The sequence below is a fragment of the Diorhabda sublineata genome, chromosome 5 (assembly GCF_026230105.1).
Source record: "Diorhabda sublineata isolate icDioSubl1.1 chromosome 5, icDioSubl1.1, whole genome shotgun sequence".
NCBI lineage: Eukaryota > Metazoa > Arthropoda > Insecta > Coleoptera > Chrysomelidae > Diorhabda > Diorhabda sublineata.
In genome coordinates this window covers 20,528,810-20,554,599 of record NC_079478.1, presented here as the reverse complement: position 1 = coordinate 20,554,599, position 25,790 = coordinate 20,528,810, and the positions used below count along the sequence as shown (strand labels likewise).

The following is a 25,790-nucleotide window of genomic DNA, read 5'->3' as shown; positions in this document are numbered from 1 at the left end:
AAATAAAATAATTAATAGAAACTATGTAATAATATATTTCCCGCGCTTTCGAAGGAAGTTTAAATTTAATGACGATGTATCGAGATATTTCCCGCGCTTGCAAAGAAAAAAAATTAATTAAAGCAGTACAACATGTGAAGGCTTTTTAAAATATTAATTTTTTTTTTGTTATCGCACTTTTTGCTACGATTTATTGTAAAAAAAGACTGTAGTAAAGTAGAAAAAAATATTTTTCAGTTTTGGTAGAAACCCAGCTTGTCTTTAAATATAAAAAAATTATTTTTGTTATTTTTTTAGTTTTAGTTTGCCAAAAAATGAGATTTTTTTAATTTGTTTTTACCAATTTCTATCATTAATTTTTTTCAATTGCCGTTACATTGTGGTGATACATTATTCATTCTGGCTAAGTATACGAAAGACGTGAAAACATTTTTATTAATTTTCATTTTTTCGTCGTGACTAAAAGTCCGAAGTACGTGAAAACATTTTAATTAATTTTCATTATTTCGTTGTGATTAAATGTCCGAAGTACGTGATTTAAAAAAAATAATAAAAACGGTACATACCTGCGTATACCTTTCATGAGCTTTTTTCACGCTAACAAAAGGTCTTTCATTTTTTAAGGTAGTACTGTAAGTGGATTTCAAAGTACTGTAATTACTCGTCGAACCAGGGGTGGTACTGCCATTTTTCGACATCGTATTTATATGCAGAGGTATCGTGTAATCTTCGTCGTCATCAGCAAAAGCTGTCGTATCGCTAGTATAACCTATAAATCGTAAAAAAAAACAAGGAAATAGCAACGGACTCACCACGTTATATGATCGCTTTCAACACTCACCGTCGAGGCGGTGACTCGCTGTAGGACGCATATGCCTCGACTGTACGCTCCTTAATTCCGACAAAAGCCTAGTTTCGTGCGGTTGCCGTTCCTCCTTCAGGATAATTTCTCGACGTTCTTTGAGTTTTTGTTGTTGACGTTGCAACCATGTTAAATTTGTACCGTTGGTATATCTAAAAATAGTGGAAATAGTGGAACGCAATTTTCAACGAGTGGAACGAAATTTTCAACGAGTGGAACGCAATTTTAAACGAGTGGATTGCAATTTTATTGAGTGAAAGGCAATTTTTAGAGATACTCTAACGTTATTTTCATAAAATTGTATTTGATTTCTAACGAGTGGAACGCAATTTTAAACGAGTGGATTGCAATTTTATTGAGTGAAAGGCAATTTTTAGAGATACCCTAACGTTATTTTCATAAAATTGTATTTGATTTCTAACGAGTGGAACGCAATTTTAAACGAGTGGATTGCAATTTTATTGAGTGAAAGGCAATTTTTAGAGATACTCTAACGTTATTTTCATAAAATTGTATTTGATTTCTAACGAGTGGAACGCAATTTTAAACGAGTGGATTGCAATTTTATTGAGTGAAAGGCAATTTTTAGAGATACCCTAACGTTATTTTCATAAAATTGTATTTGATTTCTAACGAGTGGAACGCAATTTTAAACGAGTGGATTGCAATTTTATTGAGTGAAAGGCAATTTTTAGAGATACTCTAACGTTATTTTCATAAAATTGTATTTGATTTCTAACGAGTGGAACGCAATTTTAAACGAGTGGATTGCAATTTTATTGAGTGAAAGGCAATTTTTAGAGATACCCTAACGTTATTTTCATAAAATTGTATTTGATTTCTAACGAGTGGAACGCAATTTTAAACGAGTGGATTGCAATTTTATTGAATGAAAGGCAATTTTTAGAGATACTCTAACGTTATTTTCATAAAATTGTATTTGATTTCTAACGAGTGGAACGCAATTTTAAACGAGTGGATTGCAATTTTATTGAGTGAAAGGCAATTTTTAGAGATACCCTAACGTTATTTTCATAAAATTGTATTTGATTTCTAACGAGTGGAACGCAATTTTAAACGAGTGGATTGCAATTTTATTGAGTGAAAGGCAATTTTTAGAGATACTCTAACGTTATTTTCATAAAATTGTATTTGATTTCTAACGAGTGGAACGCAATTTTAAACGAGTGAAAAGCAATTTTTGAGTGGAACGCATTTTTCAACGAGTGGAACGTAATTTTTGAAGATAATGAAATTTTAATAAAATTGTAACTAATTTTCAATGAGCGGAACGCATTTTTCAACGAGTGGAACGCATTTTTTAACGAGTGGAACGCAATTTTAAACGAGTGGATTGCAATTTTATTGAGTGAAAGGCAATTTTTAGAGATACTCTAACGTTATTTTCATAAAATTGTATTTGATTTCTAACGAGTGGAACGCAATTTTAAACGAGTGAAAAGCAATTTTTGAGTGGAACGCATTTTTCAACGAGTGGAACGCATTTTTCAACGAGTGGAACGCAATTTTAAACGAGAGGATTGCAATTTTATTGAGTGAAAGGCGATTTTTTGAGAGACCCTAACGTTATTTTAATAAAATAGTATTTGATTTCTAATGAGTGGAACGCATTTTTCAACGAGTGGAACGCAATTTTCAATGAGCGATACGTAATTTTTGAAGATAATGAAATTTTAATAAAATTGTAACTAATTTTCAACGAGTGTAACGCAATTTTTATTGAGTGGAACGCAATTTTAAACGAGTGGAATGCAATTTTAAACGAGTGGAACGCAATTTTTATTGAGTGGAACGACGCATTTTTCAACGAGTGGAACGCAGTTTTCAATGAGCGAAACGCATTTTTCATTAAGTGAAACGTTTTTTTTAAGATAATGTAATTTTAATGAAATTGTAACTAATTTTCAACGAGTGAATGCATTTTTCAACGTTGGAACGCAATTTACATTGGGTGGAATGCAATTTTCAACGAATGGAACACAATTTTCATTAAGTGGAACGTAATTTCAAAGAAATTGAAACCTATTTTCAACGAGTGGAACGCAATTTTCATTGAATGGAACGCAATTTTCATTGAATGGAACGCAATTATCCTGAAATTGCAACCAATAAATACTTAAACATTCAAATTCAAATGTGCAATATATGAATTACACTTTGGGTAAGTTAGATATAATTTTCATTTTTTTATATGTTTCACAAAATAATCACTTTTTGTTTTGAAAAAGTTCTAAAGAAGAGACCGAAACTTCATTAAAATGTCTAAACAACCATTTTAACATTGTTTCAATCTATTTAAACCCAAGAAAAAGCTCAATAAAAATATCCCATAAGTCGATTCAAATAAAAACCAAAAACTTGTTAGTAGAAGTGACGATCGTCGTTTATCAGTGTAAACAAATAGAAGAATGTATTGGACAATATTATCTATAAAATAAAACCAAAGTCTTTTGTCCAAAAATATCAACATACAAAATGCTAAAATCGTAATACAATATGGAGTAACTTGCTCTGTCATATGAAAACAACAACATGACGTTTGGCGTGACGCGACATAACACGATTGTCGCTCGTAGTCACGTGACTTAACACCTATTTGTTTATCGAATGTATTTACTAAAAATCTAAATAATCATTGAATTTTATGAAGAATAGATTGGTTTTATTTCCTTCTCCGCGTCCCTTCATTTATAATTACAAACTATAAACAAAGAAATTCGTTGTTAATGGACGCAAGTCTAATACCACATTCCTGAAGGTATAAAGAGAGATAGAAAATACTGGTGGGTGGATCCATTCGATATGGCAATTTTCTAATTAGAATGGGTGTGCGATCGTAATCGAATTTGAACGATTTTTATCGACTCTAATTGACCGAGAAATAATTGAGAATGTAAAAAGTAAATTTCGTTATTTGATATTTGAGAGATTAATAAATATTTCAATATACTCAAGATTGTTTTTTTTTTCATTTTGTCCTCGAAATAATAAGTATAAACAACGTATAAATTTTAATGTTTTGACAAATATATTTAAAAGGAAAAATTCGTAGTTAAATGTATCCTTGACATTCCTGTTTACTTAACTATAAATATCTTTCGGAGTGGGCATAATGTAAGTACGTATGATTCAAATGAATTTTTTTTATCGGATTATAAGGAAATTGCAATATTTGAAAGAATACTACAAATCACGAAAATTATTACGACAAATTTTAGTTAATTGAAAAATTATGAATATACGAGGGTTATTTATTGTGTTCGAAAAAAGGAAGTATGAAAAATGTATTTGGTTTTGTTTAGAACGCATCAAATTATTTCTCGATGAATAATCTCGTGTCATTTCAAAATTTGAATTCGGCATATACTGATTTAGAAAATAATTTTCGGAAAATATAAGCCAAATTAGAAGTCCATGACATTTTCTATTATGAAAATTTGAACAAACTTTCACTTCCTGTATCTCTTTAAAGGAACGTAGGAAAAACGTCAAAATTTGACAGTTTATTAAGGAATCATTACTGAATATGTCGATATGAAAAATAAATTTCAATTATCAAAATTTTGACAAATATAAGCCAAATTAAAAGTAAAAGACATTTTCTATTATAAAAATTTGAACCAACTTTAACGTCCTGTGTATCTTTAACGGAACGTATGAAAAACGTCAAAATTTGACAGTTTATTAAGGAATCATTACTGAATCTACTGATTTTAAAAATATATTTCAATTTCCATTAATTCGAAAAATATGGGTCAAATTAGAGGCACGTACAAAAACGTATCCAAAGAACATATCGAAAAGTATAATGCGTATTACGAATTTTTTTGTGTGGTACAAAACCGTGTAGGGCAGTGTTATTTAAATAAAATCGTTTCTATCACAAAGAAATTAATCATCAACGAATGATAATTCCTTTAAAGGCCAGAATCCGCATTCCCTTCTCATAGATTTTCTAAGTCCGTATCGAGAAGAGAAACTTATTCGAAGCCTCCATATTTGGAAAAGAAATTCGATCTTTCCATCAAGTACCGTGAGAGTCGCATTTATTATAAACAAATTTGAATAAAAACAATTGAAATGTTGAATAAAATTCGAAAAAAATACAAAAAACTTACGTTTCGTGAAATTCCGGTGACTTGGTGTTGTTTCTAAAAGCTCCGGGCGGTGACAGACTTTCCGTATCCGAATAAGGACTTGTAACGACAGATTGTGAATGTTTATAAATCTTTTCAGGACTTCTCCTTATCGTTCCTTCGGTTAAACTCCTCTTCAAAGGATCATATCTCCTGACATCTTCTCTGTAATACTCCTCCCTAAAATCGCTTTTTATGGATTGGAGGGTTGAATTCGAGTGGAAAATATTGTCGCTTTTCGGGTAATTATTTATTTTCGTACCGAATTCGGGATAAACTTGCGCTTGGACTTTTCGTAGCGTTCCATCGCTGCTCATGGAACTTTTATAAGTGCTGTCACTTCCTGGTGAACTTTTATAAGTAATTTCACTTACTGGTGAACTTTTATAAGTGATTTCACTACCGATGGAACTTTTGTAAATATTTTCGTTACCTTTTCCGCTAACTTTACGTACTAACGAAGGGCTAGCGAGCCTTTTAGATTCGCTGATCATGTTGGCATTGATTCCGTAACTGCGGAAGAAAAAATTTGATCTGATTGACCTTTTCCAAATTGGGAGCAATCAAAATATTGTGGAAAACGTATTTTTTTAATATGTTATAAGTCAAGAAATTGTTTTTAAATCATTGCTAAAAGTTTTTGTCGATTTAAATTTAGTTAATACGGTACTGTTTTTTGGTTACGTCAAAATTTGATAGTTTCTTCAGAATTTAATCCAGAATCTAGAGGGTTAGAAGATGAATGTCAAAGTTCTTTATTTTGACAACTGTGAATCAAAATAGGGGAACATGTCATTTTTCAAAATTTGAATTTTGAAACTCTGTATCTCATTAATTAATCGTAGTAGAAACGTCAAAATTTGACAGTTTATTAAGGAATCATTACTGAATGTATCGATTTTGGAGAAAATATTTCAATTTCCATTATTTAGGAAAATATGAAACAAATTAGAGGTAAAAGTTATTTTTGAAATTATGAATCATACCAAGAGTTTAACCAAACTTTAGAACCCTGTATCTCATCAATAATTCGTAATGAAAACGTCAACATTCGATATTTTATTCATAAAATCTTCCTGATTCTACTTATTTAAAAAATAAATCTCAATGATCATGATTTTGACAAATATGAGTCAAATTAAAGGAAGATGTTATTTTTCCAAATTTTCATTTTATCAAAAATTGACCCAAACTTTAACGCCCCTTATCTCGATAACCGAATGATGTAGAAACCTCACAATTTGACAGTTTATTCATGAAATCGTTCTGAATCTTCTTATTCAAAAAATAAATTTCAATGACTATTTCCTTCGAAAAATTTAAGCCAACCAAAAAGCTGTAATATTTTATGTTTACCTAGCAACGATCAAATTTCAGCGATAATACTGCACTAGTGCAAATTATCGATAATTTGCACTAGTGTCAAATTTTCGTCTAGGATTAATAAACATCATTTGGTTTTAATTTTATAAATTTAAGAAAAGGAACAATTATTGTTTATTTTGAATTAAATTTTTCTCAGGAAATAGTCTGCCAAAATGCCCTCTCGTGCATGTCAAATTGTCTCATAATTTCCTCTCGTGCGCATTAGCGCACTCGAGAAAATTAAATTATCGACAATTTGACATGCACTCGGGACATTAATATTGATAATTATTTGGACAAATATGAGTCAAATTAGAAGAACTATTATACCAAATATTGTAACCAACTTTACCGTCCCGTATCTCGATAATCGCGTGCAGTGGAAACGTCAAAATTTGACAGTTTATTAAATAATCATTACTGAATCTATTGAATTTGAAACAATATTTCGATTTTCATTATTTTGGAAAATGTCAGTCAAGTTAGAGGAACATGTAATTTTTCGAAATTTTTATTTTACCAAAAAATGACCCAAATTTCAAAGCCCCATATCTCATTAATGGAAGGTAGTAAAAGCGTTAAAATTTGACAGTTTATTTAGGAATTATTATTGAATCTATTGATTTTAAAATAGATTTTATAAATTTATTATTTTGATAAATACGAACCGAATTAGAGGAACTTGTAATTATTTTTTTTTTCAAAAATTCAAACAAATGTTAAAACACAAAAATTATTTGATACTTCGATGATGATATGACAACATTTACGTCACTTACCTAAAGGGCTGGCTGGATTGGCGCGCGTGATAAGGGATGCTTTTCTCGTCTTCGTCGTCGATAAATCTAAATTCGTCTTCTCGACCGTTATTGGTCAAGCTCGGCGACGTTTTCAAGTCCGGAATCGACTGGACAGTCAGCATCATGTCGCTGAGGAGTTCGTCGAGTTCGCGATGTTGATCTTCGGGAGTGAGCGGGGAAGTTTGGGCGGTTGGTGGGGGACTACCAGAAGAGGCGGTGGTGTTGGCGTTTTGTGGATGATGTCCTGATACACATAAGAACCGATGAAAAATTAAGGTTAGGGTTAAGGTTATCCATATACCAAATGTACACGATTTTTGTTTACTTGGTTAAAATCGAATTTAAATAAGTTTAAAAAAACAATTCAAGGTTAATAATAAAGAAATTTACAGGGGTAGTTGACGATATTTGTGTAAGGAGATATTACTTTTGCCCTAATTATAAAAAAATATTTTCAACTGTATTAAAAATTATGAAAATTGTAAATATTATTTTTTTTGACAAAACTAGTTATAAAAAATCATGATTCGGATATTTTTTCCGCATTTTTTATTATAAATTATTTTTTTATGTGATAATTGAATATAAGGTATAATATAACAAAGGAAATATACTGTGATAAGAATAAATGTACGAGGGCGAAAAAAATCATATTACTTTCGATTTTGACAAAGAAATTTTTATACAATTTAAATACAATCAAAGGCGATGATTTTATTTTGAAAATAAACAAAATTTCCAGCAAAAATTGAAATATTGAAATAAATATTGAAAAAACAGAAAATATCGAAATAATTTTACTGGACCCACCGTGAAACCGGTCCTGTTCTAATGTCATTGAAACTAAATTTTGGCGGATGCGCCGAGTATTTCGTTTATTTTTGGCACTATTTTCAAATTTACAATTTTTACCATAATTTTTTTTTATAAACCAGAGATTTTCAGAAGTCGAATAACCTATATTTGATATAAAAAACAAACGTCTACTAGTCATAAATCAGATCACACTTTAATTAAATATTTCGTGACAGTATCAAGTGTATTTAAATAAAGTAGTTGTTTAGTGTGTAGATTTTAGTGAATAGTGCAAAATAGTGAATAAATTACGTAAGGTACGTAAGTTTTTTTTGTTTTCCGATTAATTTCATGTTTACTTTGTTATACCATAGTTAAAAACTTCGCGATAACGTTTTTTAACAAAAAAAAAGTTGTGCGATATTTTTTTTTTTGGGGAAAGTTGCCAAATAATAATAATGATTCTACATTATGTTTATCTGAATCGAAAAGATGATCTCGCCTTGAAACTAGTTATATACTGAAAGTGTAGGCGTTCAAGATGAAATTACAAAAGTTTTGATGATGTAGTGGGCGATTTATTTAATCGAATGTATTCTATTGAATGGAAATATGAGATTTTCATCAATTACTTGATGCATTTCGATGTATTTTGGAAAGGGTTTAAATTTGACGATTTTAATGGCCCCGATAAAGGATTTGTTTCCTCTGCAAGGCCCGAGTTAGATTAGCTTCACAATATAACTATTATTTGATGATTATCGATGATTTTTTGGGAGAATTTGATGATTGTAATTATCCGAAACTATTTGTATAGAAATTTATTTTAAAATAATTAAATTAAAAGTAAAGAAAATTGTAATTTTTCGTTAAATAATTTATTTCTTTTTTCCTGTGTTGGAATCGATTGTTAAAGGAAAAATAAATTTTCTCCGATAATTTAATATTCACGACAATCTAGAAATTTTGATAATCCGAAATATCTAGAACATGAATTTAGTCAATCAAATGAATGGCATAGTGAAGTGCAATTGCAAAAATGAGTTAAGTGAATAGTGAAACGTGAAAGTTCGTGTACGAATAAATTGCTTGTGTGGAAATTAACCTTTTTATAATGAAAAACAATAAAATAATTTCAAAATTGAAAATTTAATCTCGATAATTGTAAAAAAAAGTAAAGAAAATCGTAATTTTTCGTAAAATACTTTAGTTTTTATTATTTTCTTTTTTTCTGTGTTGGAATCAATTGTATAACGAAAAATAAATTTTCTCAGATAATTTAATATTCACGGCAATCTAGAAATTTTGATAACCCGAAAGATCTAGAACGTGATTTTAATATATAAAGCGAAAATTCTAAGTTTGTCACACAAATGACATAGTAGAGTGCAGTTAAATAAATTAGTTAAGTGAATAATGAAACGTGAAAGTTCGTGTATGAATAAACTACGTGTGTGAAAATTAACCTTTTTGTGATTAAAAATTGTTTAAATGTAATGAAAATTGTAATTTTTTCGTTAAATACTTTATTATCTTCCTTTCTGTCTGTGTAGAAATCGTTTGTGCGCGTGTGTGTGTGTGTGTTAATAAAAAGTCGTGAGGATTAGTATTAAGCTAGATTTGTTAGCTTAATGCAAGTTAACGACCTTTTATCGCTAAAATAAATAATTTAGAAACAAGGATATTTTTCAGTCGAATTTAACGCGATAAAAAAAATTTGTAAAAATAAGATTTTAAAAAATGAATAAATTTGATATAATTTCCTTTTTGTCGCCCACAAATTCCTGGGTTGATACAAACCAATTTCAACCCCATTCAATCTCATTTATAACAACAATTCAAAATGATTGATTATAAATAGAAAAAATTTTAATTTCCGTAAGAAATTGACGACATATTATAAGTACAAGGTATATCGAAAAAAAAAAATCATTTTTATATGATAAATTTTTTAAATTCAATGTAATCGTCTTTATAATTGGACAAAAAATTATTTCAGTTCAAAATTTTTCCATTTTTCAATATTATAACGCACTTCTTAGGGCTATGCCGGTCCTGTCTGTTTTGTACTCCTCAAAGGGAAAGCTGCGAGTCAAGTAGCTAGTTAAACACGATTTTAGACAAAATAAAAATTTTATAAATTTATTGCAATCGTCTCGATAATTAGAAAAAAAATTTAATTCAGATCAAAATTTTTCCATTTTTCAATATTATAACGCACTTTTTAGGGCTATGCCGGCCCTGTCCGTTTTGTATTCACAAAGGGAAAAGCGGGAGTCCCAATATCGAGTGAGTCCAATACAAAATTTCTCTGCCCATATTTCAATTTAATTTGTACTAAATTACACGTCAGCGTGAGTGTTTTTACCATTGGATCGTTGAAAATCAATTCAAACTCTCGTAATAGATCAGAAAACAATTTTTACGTTAAAAAATTTCATAACTATATTAAATTAAACATAATGTCAAACCCTGTATAATTATTACGTCCAATTTTTACAAGGCCAGTCTCAAGGTTATAATACGCATTTGGCGGATCGAGTTCAATTTTTTTTCGTAGATAATTACGTGACTAACCATTTTTGGAAACCCGGTTTCGAAATTTGTATTTTTTTTATTTGTTCTATATACAGAATACATCATTATATATATATAAGGTGGCCCAATAAACGATATATTTCGATGATACGAAATTTTTGTTTAATAATAATTCGTATTAATATTGATGAAATTACCTGCTGAAGAAATGCCACTGTCCATCGACACTGTCAATGGACTAGAAACAGCGCCCGGAGACAATTCCGGTTTTTTTGCAATCGTGGCGTATATACTTCCGTCTAGTGGTCCAAAAGTATGGTTAACGTCGTCTGAAACAATTCGCAACGATTGTTTTCCATCAAACAACTAACCAAACAACGATTTTATCATGAATTATAATGAAACTAATCGAAAAATCAAACTCTTCGAGTTTTTTAAACCTAATTTGACCAAAAATGATTTATTTTACAAACAAATTGGGCGAAATTTATAAAATCGAACTATTTCCATATAATTACAGAACAGAAAACTGTATATTTATCAATCGGACTTGAACCTGCGACCATTTGACCGCAAAACAAGCCAAACGTTATTAATAATTTTTTCCTTCGATTATGACGGGATAGTACGATCGAGAATTCGTTAAAAAATTAAATTCTCATTTTACAAGGGGATGAAGGGAAAAAAAGTCGACGAATTTCTTTTTTATCTCATTTTTTGTCGTATATTCAAAAATAATTTAAAAAATCGATAAAAAGATATTGTACAAGCATAGATGCCTTTTAGTAACCGATTTAACGTTGTGGTGCTTTGGCATAGGGGGTGGTATTTTAAATTCCAAAATATTTATTCAATGTTTTTAGAAAATAATCCACTTTTTTTCATTCTATTTGTCTATAGAATCATTAACTTTAATAGAATATAATTATTTTACTTTAAAGTCATTTATAAATCAGTATACAGGGTGTCGTAATAAAAATATGAAATGATAACCACATATAGAGGCTAATAGTAAAGAAAATTAAATCATTTAAGGAAAAAATAAATATTTTTTTCAACAAGAACGATTTTTTTGAAACTATGTAATGCTTTTTATTAAAATAAAAAACATTAAATTACTCCCACCTCAACTTCTCAACTTTTTTTTAATTTTATAGAACCAATAAAAAAATAAACGAGTTTACATAGAATAACTATTCTAGTTCAGTTTACATGTTTTCTATGTGAGATATTGTTTTTTTTTGGTCATCCCGTATATTATTCAAACTAACGAAATAAACAATTTAATAACCCCTGAATATAAGATAACAAAAACATTTACATAATAACTTTGCTTGATGTATACTATCATTAAATAAATTTATTCGCCTTCTTTAACAAAACAAAATTAGAATGTCTCCAATAAAAAATTTATATAACATTTCATTATTTATTTGTGCTTTGGCAACGTAGCATCATAAACGACTTTCACTTTTTAATACCGAAATTAATTTAAAATCACTGTTTTTATATAGAATTACATCTAATATTTAATATTATTCCTTATTAGATACAATATTTCATTGTTATTTCACAATATAATTTCAATTAAATTTTAATATTTTGAAATTCATAGATTTCGATACACTATATAATATCATCATGTAATTTCAAGACTTTAAACAAGACGTGACAACGTTGTTTCGTTACGTAGAGTGTTAGCATCATCATATTATTATTATTACGAGAGAGAGAAAGAGAGACGGATGTCGTAGAGTACGTATACTAAAAATTCGTTTCCGTTTTTTGTATATAAAAAATCTACCAACTAATATTATTTTTTCAAAACCAACGAATAAATACTAATTAATTTTGATATATGTGATATAATTAAATCTTGACAACGTCGTAACCGATTCTATCAATCAGACATCGATTGTATTAGATCGAAATAGCTTCTACGAGAATTTAAAAATTTAATGATCGCCTGTTGCCAAGTTTGATTCTATTTATAATAGCAACAATAGAAGCTAGAAACTATTAGAATGATTTCCATACCAGTTATATTGACGAAAAATATTAATTTTCAAAACAATACTGAAGAACGTAACCGTTTTCGTTTGTTACTGAAGATCATTATTATTTGTGAAGGTTATATCTTTTGTTCTAACTTTCAACCGTAGGTGATCAATTGATTGATCGATTATTTTCATTTCTTATTACAATCAGTATCTGTATATCGATTAACAACGTATTAAGAACGAAACTGTGATTCGAGGAATCGAAATACGCGTCATATTTTAACGAGATTATTCGAATTATAATTCGAGTATATTAATGAAAATGGCGTCTCTAGTATGACGAAGATTAAATTTTCTTATTTTTGATTACCATACTTTCAATGAGTCATACGGAATTCTGCGCTGAAGATCACATAATCACAAATATAGGTGGGGAAAAAATATGCGTTTATACGGGGGGAAACAAAAATATAAAGTGAAATAAAGTGGGGGAGAGTGGGAATACAAGAGGACGGAAGGAAAAAAAACAAATTATAAGAAATGTATTCGAAGAAAGTGCAAAATAAACATAATCTTCGTATTTTTCGATTAATTTTACGTGAATTTGATTCTCAAAGTTTGGGTCTATCTAATCGAATAACGTGTAGGGGTGAGTGGGAAAGTTGTTATGAAAAAAATGACTACAGCTCTGGTTTTTCCAAACCGATTCTATAAAAATTTATTTTGTTAGAAAGAGTTTTTTCTTGCTGATGTAAACGTACTAATTTCGAATTGATCTAATTACTAATATGGACGCTAGAGGGAGTTATTTAATCAAAGAATGTAAAAAATACAAATTATCAGAAATTTATATGAACAAAGTGCAAAATAAACATAATCGTATTTTTCGATGAATTTTAATTAAATTGGATTCTCAAAGTTTGAGGTCTTATATACTCGAATAACGGGTAGGGGTGAGTGGGAACTTTGTTAAGAAAAAAAGCTATACTCTGGTTTTACCAAACCAATTTTATAAAACTTAATCTTGTTAAAAACAGCTATTTTCCATGAAAATATCTATAAGGAATATGCGCGATACAGGAAGTTATTGAATTTTGATTTTTAATCTGAATATTTTTAAAAAATTCCCACAATAAATATGAAATTTTGTTAAAGAGAATGAATCTAGACCTAATTAAAAATAGAATAACGAAAACTGCATGTTGATATCATTTTCCTATGGCAAGATATCTTGAAAAACATTTTTCTTTAAATATGGAGTATCGATTATGGTTGACTTTAATTTAGTTATCAGTGGTGCCAAAACAATAATATCGATACCAACCGAGTAAAAAAACAAAATTACCCCACGAAAGTTGATTGATTTTCTCAAAAAAAAAAAGTATAAATTAGAAAGATCCAAAATTTAAGTTTTATCTCTAATAATTTTGACCGCCCATTGTATACATATAATTTCTACGTTCAATTTTAATTTTATTTAGAATTTTTTCGTGGTATGACGACCGTTCGTAGAAATCCCGTCGATGAATATTGAAATAAATAAAATAATCGAAAAAAATATATATGACACTCCTCATATACTATGAATAATTAATTTTTGTTTCAAACCGGTACAAATACGACATTGATTCACGTACCAGCAAGTCAATTAGCTTATGATAATGAGGTTTATATTTTTGTTAAATAAATAATAACTACTGGATTCAATTTTGTATTTCACCCTGTATAGAAACTTTGAAACCAATCCATCAATTCACCGAACATATTTAGTAGTGCTACCTGTATGCTAGCACTCACAATTACTGTCTGACAATCTGACTATCTGTAAATACAGGTTTTCCGTCTCTGAAGATGACGATTTGCTAATCGGAACACTTCGCCGATTTCTTTTTTTATTATTATATCATTATAACAAAAAAATATAATGACCTTTTTGATTCCGTCGCACATTTAACTAACACCGACCACAGCATCAAAATACAAACTGATGAATATCATTTACTTCAATGTAAACAATCTTCCCTCCAAAAAATTGGAGAGGGAGAAGACTACAGACTCCCTTCCGAAATAATCTCGCGAAACTGACTGAAACCGGTGAAAGTAATTACGAGGGGAAGTCGTAGCTTCAATTAATTTTTTCGTTTCCGTTTTCTCCATTTATGATTTGACAATTTCCTTTCACTCATTATAATAATCGTGAATGTACGAGGTTTGTTTCATAAGTATTTGAACTTATTTTAGTATTTTAATGATTTTGAAGGAAATAAACTTTTAGAATTGATTCACGAAGTTGTGAATTGATTCAGAAAGTTGAGAGTTGATTCAGGAAGTTGAAAACGTGATTTATTATTAAATAGATTGTTTTGAATGAAGATAATATGATAAATAATGCAATTCATCGAAATACTTATTGGAGAAACCTCGTATTAAAGTTTATATTTTATAATATACAGGATGGAGCGAAGAATCAACTTTAAATAAACGATGTATATACGCCTCTTAAACTTGAAAATTGATTTTTTTAACACTGGAAAAAAAATTAACGCATTCGGACGAAGAGAAAAGCCCAGTAAATATGAATGAATAAATAGTGAATGTACGAGGTTTTAGTATTTCAATGATTTTGAGAGAAATAAACTTTTGGAATTGATTCAGAAAGATGAGAAATGATTCAGGATGTTGTGAATTGATTCATGAAGTTGAGAAATGATTCATGAAGTTGAGAAATGATTCAGGATGTTGTTAATTGATTCAGGGTGTTGTGAATTGATTCAGGAAGTTGAGAATTGATCCATGATGTTGAAAATTGATTCAGGGTGTTGTGAATTGAATCATGAGGTTGAGAATTGATTCAGGAAGTTGATAATTAGATTCAGGGTGTTGAGAATTGATTCATGAAGTTGAGAAATGATTCAGGATGTTGTGAATTGATTCATGAAGTTGAGAAATGATTCATGAAGTTGAGAAATGATTCAGGATGTTGTTAATTGATTCAGGGTGTTGTGAATTGATTCAGGAAGTTGAGAATTGATCCATGATGTTGAAAATTGATTCAGGGTGTTGTGAATTGAATCATGAGGTTGAGAATTGATTCAGGAAGTTGAAAATTGATTCAGGGTGTTGTGAATTGATTCAGGAAGTTGAAAATTGATTCAGTGTAATATGAATTGATTCAGGAAGTTGAGAATTGATTCAGAATGTTGAGAAATGATTCAGTATGTTGTGAATTGATTCAGGAAGTTGATAATTAGATTCAGGATGTTGTGAATTGTTTCAAGAAGTTGAGTTGGGTAATAAATTTCCAGAAATAACTACTTTTTGATACCTGATTAATGACATAGTTAAAAGAACGGATAAGTTTTGGTATGGTTTCAAAATTTTTGATTAAACATCTACCTGATCCGGATCTGAAGAAGTCTCAGTAAAAAATATTTGCCGAAGTACACAGCACAAATAACAACTCGGAACCGTAAAAACCACAGAGAATAATACCGGCAGGTTGAAAAGTAAACGCCCGATGATGTTTTACCTACGTTCGGACTCCCGAAATTTATTTTCATCTCTAAAATAGGCACCGACGACTGTTCCAATTGGACAGAAATAAACTGAACACGCAGGTTTTCTCGAATCGACTATACGAACAAAAACGATTTCAATAATATATAAGGAGTTTGGTTACAAAGTAATGAAATGGATTTTTTTTATTTAAAATTGATATAGAATCGACTGGACCGTTTTATGTGTTCCAAAACGATAAAAAACAATACAAGTTGTACTAAAGACTATACAGTGTTGTTAAAAATGTTCTAGAACAAACGAAAATGTTATAAAATGATAAAGAACAAACCTAGATGTTCCGAAACGGTCCAATAAGTGATTAATTTGTTCCAAAAGTGCTTAAAAGTGATGTGGAATCAACTGGAACGTTTTATAATGTTCCAAAACGATACAGAACAAAACAAGTTGTACTAAAGACTATATAATGTTGTTAAAAAATGTTCTAGAATAAACGAAAATGAACAATACAAGTGGTACTAAAGAAGATACAGTTGTTAAAAATATTCTAAAATGATAAAGAACAATCCTAGATGTTCCGAAACGGTTCTAGAAGGAGTTAAATTGTTCTAAAAGTGCTTAAAAATGATGTATAATCAACTGGAACGTTTTATAATGTACCAGAACGATACAAGTTGCACTGAAGACTATATAGTGTGGATTAAAATATTCTAGAGCAAACTAAAATGTTCTAAAACAATAAAGAACAATCCTAGATGTTCCAAAACGACCTAGAAGTGGTTAAATTGTTCTAAAACCATTAAAAACTGAACTAGAGTCGAACAAAATATTTTATATTGTTCCAGAATGATGAAGAACAAAACAAAAGGTATTTAAAACGATATAGTCTTGATTCAAATGTTCTAGAACAAACGAAAATGTTCTAAAACAAAAAAGAACGACCCCAAATGTCCTAAAACGTTCTAGAAATTTTCAAATTGTTCTAAAATTTCAAAATTTCGATTTTTGTAAAAGAAAAAAATAACGTAAACGAAGCAAATGGTTCGCGCCTTAAGCTGGGATTGTAATTTCATACGAAATAAAAGGCATAAAACGATCAGGAGTCGAGATATTTTCAATTTTTTGCGAAAAAAAAATACAACGAAACTGTAAAAAAATTTCACTCACCTTCGTCATATTCTTCAGAATCATCATAATCTTCGATCAGTAACGGACTATCGGCCCTCGTAACTGGATCATCTGCTAGAGTGAAAGGTACCGCAGGTGTAGGAGCCGGTACTGGATGTCTACCTTCAGGACCGGGGGAAAAATGAAGCTCCACTGCCCCATCCAAAGGAAATCTAGGATCTATATTCAAAAATTTTTTTAAAAAATCACGATTTTATTCATTAAAATTATTTACCGTTACAAGCACCGTCTAATTCTTGTCTAGTGAAACTCAAAGTATGATCTGAGACTGCGCACGTGTGGAATTGACAAGCGAAAATAATTTCCCGACCGGTATCGCTTCGATGGTAACATTTGATCAAAATATCGCCTCTTAGTTGTAATCCCCTTCGTCCTTCACCGGAAACGTTCACCGTGAATTGACTCACTCCGCTCGATATGAAATAAACACCCGACGTATAAATCGGCGTATGACCCTCGTATAATTTCAAAAACGCCTTACAACCACCGCGACAAAAAGACGGGGCTCCGAGAACAGTGACGTGCGTAAGGTACATGGGAGCCGCATTGATTTTGATGTTATGGGAAAGTAATCCAGAGAAATAGTCCACGTACCTGAAGGGGATAGAAAAAAAAAGAAAAAAATGTTTTTTGTGGAAGAAATTTAACGTGAATAATTGAAAATTGGTATCTACCTTTTATTAGACGGTAGTATTAGAGGTCCGACGGTGTCGTCTAAGAATTTTCTCATTGAAAATCGATCTAATGCTTGTTCGGCGTTACCGCAAATACTAGAATAATGCATGTAAGCCGAAACGATTACCCCTAATTTATCTTTATTACCCCTAAAATTGATAAAAATTAACGTTCTATTAGTTCTAAATGTATATAACTCGAATTAATAGAGACAAATATGTTTGTTTCTGATCTGTGTTTGGTTTCGAACCGCTTCGAACCGGTTATATCTGCCTATCTGCCTAGGAGCTGTGTGCAGAATTAACCTTAAATGTTGAAAATTCGTTTATTAGGTCGTCGATATATTAATAAAATTATTCGTATTAAAACATTTGATTTCTAAATTATTTTAAGTAAAAGGTAAATTTGTGTTTTAGACCTTAGATTTAATAAAAAATAAAGTAAGCGTTGTTTAAAAATGATTATTACCTTCTTATGTTCTAATTTCTTTTCTGAGTCATCTTGAGGCATTTATTTATCAAAAAAATTGAATATTACAAAAAAAAGCATGTACAGGGTTTGTTTAAAAATGATTATTACCTTATTATGACGTTTAAAAACACGTTTTTTAATTAAAAAAAATAAAAGGTATATTTAAAATGTTCAAATTTCTTTTCTGAGTCATCTTGAGGCATTTATTTATCAAAAAAATTGAATATTACAAAAAAACGTGTACAGGGTTTGTTTAAAAATGATTATTACCTTATTATGACGTTTAAAAACACGTTTTTTAATAAAAAAAAATAAAAGGTATATTCAAAATGTTCTAATTTCTTTTCTGAGTCATCTTGAGGCATTTATTTATCAAAAAAATTGAATATTACAAAAAAACGTGTACAGGGGTTGTTTAAAAACGATTATTAACTTCTTACACGTTTAAAAATAAGTTTTTTCATAAAAAAATATAAGACATTTCTTTTCCTGAGTCGTCATCAAACAAAAAAACAAATACAGGAGTTGTTTTAAAATGTTATTATGACGTTTAGAAAACATCTTATTGAACACAACAAATAAAAGACATGATCAAAATGTTATATTTTTTTCTGAATCATCCTCTGATATTCATTTATCAAAAAAATATAGACCTTACAAAAAATATTTATAGGGGTTATTTGAAAATAACTATTACTTTTTACCACTTTCAGGAATATCTAATTGAACAACAATAAAATTTATCATTCCCAGGCGCTTATTTATCAAAAAAATGGACCCCACCGATTCGTTATATACAGGGAATCGCTAAATCGAGGAAAAAATACAAATATTTATGTTTTTAAGTTTAAAACAGAAAATAAAAGCAATCGACAAAAAAATGGAGCAACCGAAAAAAAAACAGTTAGCTGCAGAAAAATTCGTCGGTAGAAGCCGGTACTGGATGTCGTTATATACAGGGATGTTACGAAATGTACATTTTTAATAAAATAAATACGAAATAATAACTTTTAAGCAGCTTAAGTCGATAAAATCTATTTTTTTTTTTTTTCGATAAATAAATATCTGAGAATGTTTTAAAGATAGAATCAATAAGTTTATAGCTCAGTTGACATGTCTTTTCAAAATCGTTATGATTCGAAAATTTGATTGAATATAGATTTAATTGAATTTCAAAAACAAATTTTGACCGAATATAGACAAATTTTTTGACCACCAGATTCAGCTCCATAACAGCGGCTCAATTCATCGAATTTATTATATAAAATGATTAATTTTTCGAAATATTTGATAGAACAATCCAAGATGACTTGTCAATATTCGAATAGGTTCGGTTTTTTACGCAGAAAAATGAGTTGAAAACTGCGTAACGTCCAGATCTAAATTCAATTCGTTTTTTTTTTCAATTCTCCTGATTAAATATATATACCTAGAATGCAAAACCGCAATTCTGTGTTTATCTCCCGAAAGCCAAGAATCGATTTCTTTACACATACTACACAACTTCTCCAGAGGTGGCGCCAAATTCGGAGCCCAACCGACTTCTTTGACGTTTTTATGTTCGTTCCTCAACGAACGTTTCGGTTCCGATAAATTAAAAACCTATAAAGAAATTAACACAATCGATAACGATAACCAACATTTCCCGAAGATCCCTAAGTCAAACAATAAAATCCAATAGTTACCATATAATTATCTCCATGTTTGTTTTTCAACATATGAGCGACCTGCTGTTGTCCTTGTCTATAAGAACGAGATGTCGCCGTTGAGGGGAACCACATGGAGATGATCCTCTCGGTAACGTAACCGAGATCCATGGTAGACGCACCTCCACGCGTTGATCTCGGTTGACTCGTGAGGGCCTCGCCGAAACCATTGCACGATGTGGATCGGAGCATCTGAAAACGACAGAATATTCACTCTAGAATGAATGGTTTCACGTGGTAACTCAATTGGTGATGAGAAGTAGATTGCAATCTATAAAGAAGAAGACCTCAGAGTTGAAACGTTGAATTTTGTAAAGCAATTAAAAACAGGATCCAAGGGAAAAGGAAAACCACCCAAATCCAATTATTTATTGTGTGGTACAAGCGGAAGATGTTACGGATCATGGATCCCTTTGTATATATCGGAATCCTCAACTTTTTTCAATAGTTCTAATATAAAAATCGCAGTCTATGTCTAGTTTTGGATTATCTACATCGATATGACTACAACCAAGATGTGCTAGTTAGGGATTCCCACTGTCCAGGTCATCGTTTAAATGATTTCAAACTTGATACATTCATTGTGATTCAGTTCTAAATATCTAGAACAACTCTATTGACCTTTCACCAGTTTATTGAGCCTTTTGCTCTATTCCAGAATCAAATGTGATTTGATGATTGAAGATACTAAAAAAACGATTCACGTATCGTGTTTTGGATCGATCTAATCAACCACAACGTGGAAAATTGATGGTTAGATAAAGGACAATCACCAAAGGAAAGTTTTGTTGTGAGTCTACCTATATCTAAGAGTGGATACCCAAATTCTTGATGTCTTCAATGTATTCAAATCGCCGTCCTTTCAAGCGTGGAAACAAGAAAAAGTCACACGGAGACAGATCAGTCGAGTAATGTGCGTGGTTAAGTGTGCAGTTGCGTTGTCATGGTGGAAAAACTACACAAATGTTTGCCAAACCAAGCTCAATGATTTCAGACTGTCTGTACGCGCAAGTTCTCGAAATTTTTTCAACATTTTCATCGATTCGGGCAGTTGATGGACGTCCCAAGCGAGAGTTGTCATCAATCGACATTTTTAAATCGATAAAACCACTCATACAGTTGAATTTTCCCCATAGAATCATCTTTGTAAGTAGTTTTCGACATTAAAACGAGTAGAAAACAAAATTTCACGTTGTTCACTTAAATTTACCAGGCAACTAAACGGCCCGCGCGACACTGAACTGACGACGAATCCCTAGCGGCAGAAATCAGTTCTACAAAAGCTCTACCCATGGTAATGCTATTAAGGTTACTTTTGGATACCCCCTCGTATCTTTGAGAAGCGTTTTGACTTTGAACTCTTCGATGTCATGAAGCTTCCCAACGCTTGTGTAGTCACAGATGTCTTCCTTGACACACCGTCGGCACTCTGGATCATCCGTGATTCCCATGGCGTGAAAATTGCATCTTAGATGAGAGTGTTTGGTTTCAAATTTGTTTGAGATTTGAATTTGAGATAAAACACGTACTGTGAAAGTTAGTTCGAAAAAATTTTGATATTTGAGCAACCAAATTTTAGTCGGGACCTTGTACCGTTAGATTTCTACATATTTTTTTACATGGAGAGAAATTCGAGCATCTAAGCACGGTTTTACCGAAGTCTCAAAGAGCTTAGTTTGTAATTGCACGAAAAAATAATATACAGATTGTCGTAATTTCGAATATAATTACTTACCAGTTTTACAAAAATATTTAGATCACAATTTCTCATTGAATACATTTGAAATGGAATCGTATCGATTTGTTTAAGTTTCATTATTATTATTATTATAACTAATTAAAAGCTATTGTTGTATTATTGAAGCTTCATAAAGACTGTTTTGGATATAACAGTTCAATAAGTTATTTGTATCGCAAATTATCAATCGCAGACTAAAAAAAAACGATAAATAAAACAAGATTAATGACGTAAACAGTGACGTACATTTGGAATTTAATTAAAATGAAGAAATATAATTTAATCTAATCCAAAATATTCAGTTAAAAACTCAATTTATATGTATATTTACGAAAATTCAATAACTATTTTTTCGTTGACCCTCGTATATGTATTACTCATCAACACCTGATGTTTTTAGGTTCTAAATTAAGTTGCTACGAGGATAAGTTTTCGAAATCGAACAATAGATGGCGTTATTCACTGTATTCGTGTGAATCTTGACGAATTTAAGAAACCATTGATAGTGAACTTTTAAAAAAAGAAATATTGTACAATTGGAATTGGAAATGTTGCCAAATATTGATGAAAATCATAAATACTTGCTACGAGAATTGAGTTTTCGCTATCGAACAATAGATGGCGTTAATCACTATATGATGTATTCACGAATTTAGTAAATTGTTGATAGTGAACATTTAAAAAAAGGAAGTTTGTGCAAAAATGGAAATATTTCAGAGCAAAAAAATATTTTGTTACGAATTTTTTCATATATATATATATATATATATATATATATATATATATATATATATATATATATATATATATATATATATATATATATATATATATTAAAAATATATTATTGATGAATTGTCTTTATCTGTAGTTGTTTATAAATAATATAATAATTATTATGAAATCTTTTTTAAAATAAAAATTCTTTGTTCAAATGGTGAAATTTCTGTTGAAAAGAAAGAATTTCATACGGCTAAATCGATGTAAAAAAAATAAAATAAATACGAACTAGAAATTGAAATAAAAACAATAAGCAGTTTTATCAATTACGACATCACTCAATAAGTCGTGTGACTGACACACAGATGGCGCTACCACTGTCAAATCCATATGCCGTTTATGAAGTACCCACTTTCAAAAAACTATATGTTAAATTTTATGACGTTTCGATTAATCAAAAAAAAGTTACAACCATTTAAGTGAAGATACTTAAACAATAGTTTAAAAACGATTTCATGATTCTTGAAGAAAAAATCTTGTACAAATTCATCAATGGTTTCAAAAGTGTTATCAGGACTCTGATCCATCCAAAAGAACCATTTGCTGTATTTAAACGTGTTCGTATAGACATAGATGATAATGAACGTGCTGGTCGTCCAATTGAGGTGATTACTCATTTGACATTTTTTTCAAAATCTTTTTTACACATAATTAAACAGATTTTGTGACAATGGATGGACCATAGATCCATCACTTCATTCCGGAATCAAAACGATCATCACTGAGTGGACTGCAGTTGGTGAACCAGATCAAAAAGCACAACATACAGTTGATGGATGGTTTGAATGCTAAAAGTGAGGAAAAACGTCCTAAAATGTCGACTTTTCCACCAATACAATGCACCGAATCACAAATTGATGACAACTATGGTTAAATTGAACTAATCGGTTTAGTATAGTCCAGATCTGGTCCCCACTGATTACTGATTTCAAAAAAACGCTCGCCGATTACAAATTCAGTTCAAACGAAGAAGAATTTGATGAAACTGAGGCAAAAAACATCGAGAGAAATGTGCTGACAGCCATTAAACATTAACACGTTCACAAACGATATTTATCTTTCAGACATAAATGGATTGTTCTTAATAAAACGTGATATTAAATTTTTCCGCTTCATTGCCCACGCATATTTTTAACAATAAACTAGATTTTCTCCAATCATTTGTTGTAGTATCGAATTAATTAAACGACACTCGGTATATCATATTCTACGAAGAGATATTTAATATTTACAACAACATTTGAAAATATATCGATGTAAAAACTAAAAAACGAATACGAAAAATATGAAAAATTATGACTAAGATGCTGTTTACAGAAGACAAACATCTCGATATTTGACAAATAGATTAAACAAACATTAATATGTTAAAAACTGCATGGGATATGAAAAAATATTAAAAAAACACTCGAATACAAGAAAAAGATAATTTTTTCGAAATAGTCCAGGAAATAAAGCTCGATTTGGCGAAAAAAATTGTCAATTTGAGGTTAAAAGTAGTTTTGGGATTAAAAGATGATACCATTTAGATTTCTTTTCGGTAAATTTGGGTCCTGTTTGTGACGAACGAAGCGAGGACATTTTCTTAAAAAAGCTATTAAAGAAAATGGAGTCCATAAATGTTGGTGGATTATTGTTGGAGACATACCAGGAGCCAAATATTGACGTCGATGTATATTTGTTGCCAATATCTGACAAAAGTAGACGCCAATTCACCTAAATATACATAAATTAATGTGATTCGACCTTAATCGACGTTAATAGACATCAGAAGAAGGCGCTAAAGATAGTGTATTAATAATTTGAATTCATTAAAGACCTCGAAAAAATCTAATATTTGAAAGAGAACTGAAATCAAGACGATTTATAAACAAAACAATATGAAAAAAGTTGAAAAATTCGAGATATTTACTATTACTTCGTATTAATACACGTCTTTCAATAAAATAAACATTATCTAATAAGTTATTCACTTGAAAGCCTTTATAATTGTACAAATTTTCAATAAAAAATTTCTTAATTTGTTACCCAAATTAAAAACGATACGCTACGCCTATGGTTATAAGTATAACGTTCGTTTCATAATAGAAATGAAGTTTGTTGCAAATATTTATTTATATATAAAAAAAGATGTATAAAACAGTATTTACGTAGATTAATTTTAATGTAGCAACAGAAATTTTAAGTATGACTCACTTTATTCACCTCATGGCCGGTTTTCATCGATTCCTCGTGAGCATGCTGTAATAAAAAAGATATTAGCATAATATTTAGTAATTAATCGTATTTGGACTATCCCACATTAACGATCATTATCTACAAATATGTAATATTTATTTTAAACATTAAAATAAGTCGTTAAAAGGACAAAAAATGAAACGGTGTTTGGAAACATGGCGCCGAGGTCACTTGATGTAGGCGTGTCTACTATAGACGTACCCAAAAATATTAATAGTTGTTAAAAATTTTAATATAATAATAAAACTAACGAAATAAATATTTTTAATGTCTATAATTCCAATTGAGAAGGAAAAGTATCACCGAAACGTAGCAATTTGTCACTAGGGGTCAGTAGGTATGATGTAATTTTTGTGACGTCCTATGTCAACTATTAATTAAATTAGTCGTTTATTGTTTTTAACTAGTAATTGGTTTTTTTGGTTATATGAAACATTTGAAGTTGATTTTATTAGATTATTCGATTAAAGTATAGGTAAAAACCCAAAAATACTATTTTCTATCAATTATTTTTAAGCACATGAATAAATTTTAAAAAAGCGTGACGTCACATCAGGAAGGTGTATGGAGGATTATACAAATGTGACAGCATATGACAAGGACTGGCAGAGGAGTTTAAATTTTCTAAAATTGGTGTGACGTAATTTATGAATGGCTCCTAAAATATTAATTATAGTTGAAAGCGTTAATTAATTAATTGACGACCTTTTTATTGTAATGTGCACATCTTCCAAAAATAAAATGAAGTATTTAAATGTTTCGAACGAAATCGTCCACTGACATTGATAGCGAAGCCGGACCTAATCGAATATGCTAATAGAATATAAATTTTATGTTAAATAATTTGTAATCTGTTTTTCTAGCGACGATTCTAAAAACGCCTTTTTGTTAGTTTACGGTAAAATGAATTTCTGGAATATGAATATAATGAGTGTCTAACAGTCGTAGAGTGATTAAACAA

General features: G+C 30.1%; 1 protein-coding gene across 18 annotated transcripts in view; it reads right to left on the bottom strand.

The window, feature by feature from the left end:
* The window catches only part of LOC130444519 (tensin-1), a 112,572-nt gene that overhangs the window by 13,149 nt on the left and 73,633 nt on the right, over positions 1-25,790 (bottom strand). For 15 of the 18 annotated variants that reach the window (XM_056779680.1, XM_056779690.1, XM_056779682.1 and 12 more), the window contains 11 exons: positions 24,788-24,832; positions 20,053-20,265; positions 19,797-19,969; positions 17,896-18,045; positions 17,436-17,815; positions 17,201-17,380; positions 10,715-10,846; positions 7,164-7,428; positions 5,002-5,532; positions 842-1,014; positions 567-769 (listed from right to left, as the gene is read on the bottom strand). In XM_056779680.1, the coding sequence (XP_056635658.1) occupies positions 567-769; positions 842-1,014; positions 5,002-5,532; positions 7,164-7,428; positions 10,715-10,846; positions 17,201-17,380; positions 17,436-17,815; positions 17,896-18,045; positions 19,797-19,969; positions 20,053-20,265; positions 24,788-24,832 (2,445 nt within the window). The remainder of the gene's footprint in view (positions 1-566; positions 770-841; positions 1,015-5,001; positions 5,533-7,163; positions 7,429-10,714; positions 10,847-17,200; positions 17,381-17,435; positions 17,816-17,895; positions 18,046-19,796; positions 19,970-20,052; positions 20,266-24,787; positions 24,833-25,790) is intronic. The other 3 variants (XM_056779681.1, XM_056779684.1, XM_056779697.1) reach the window with 1 other exon arrangement.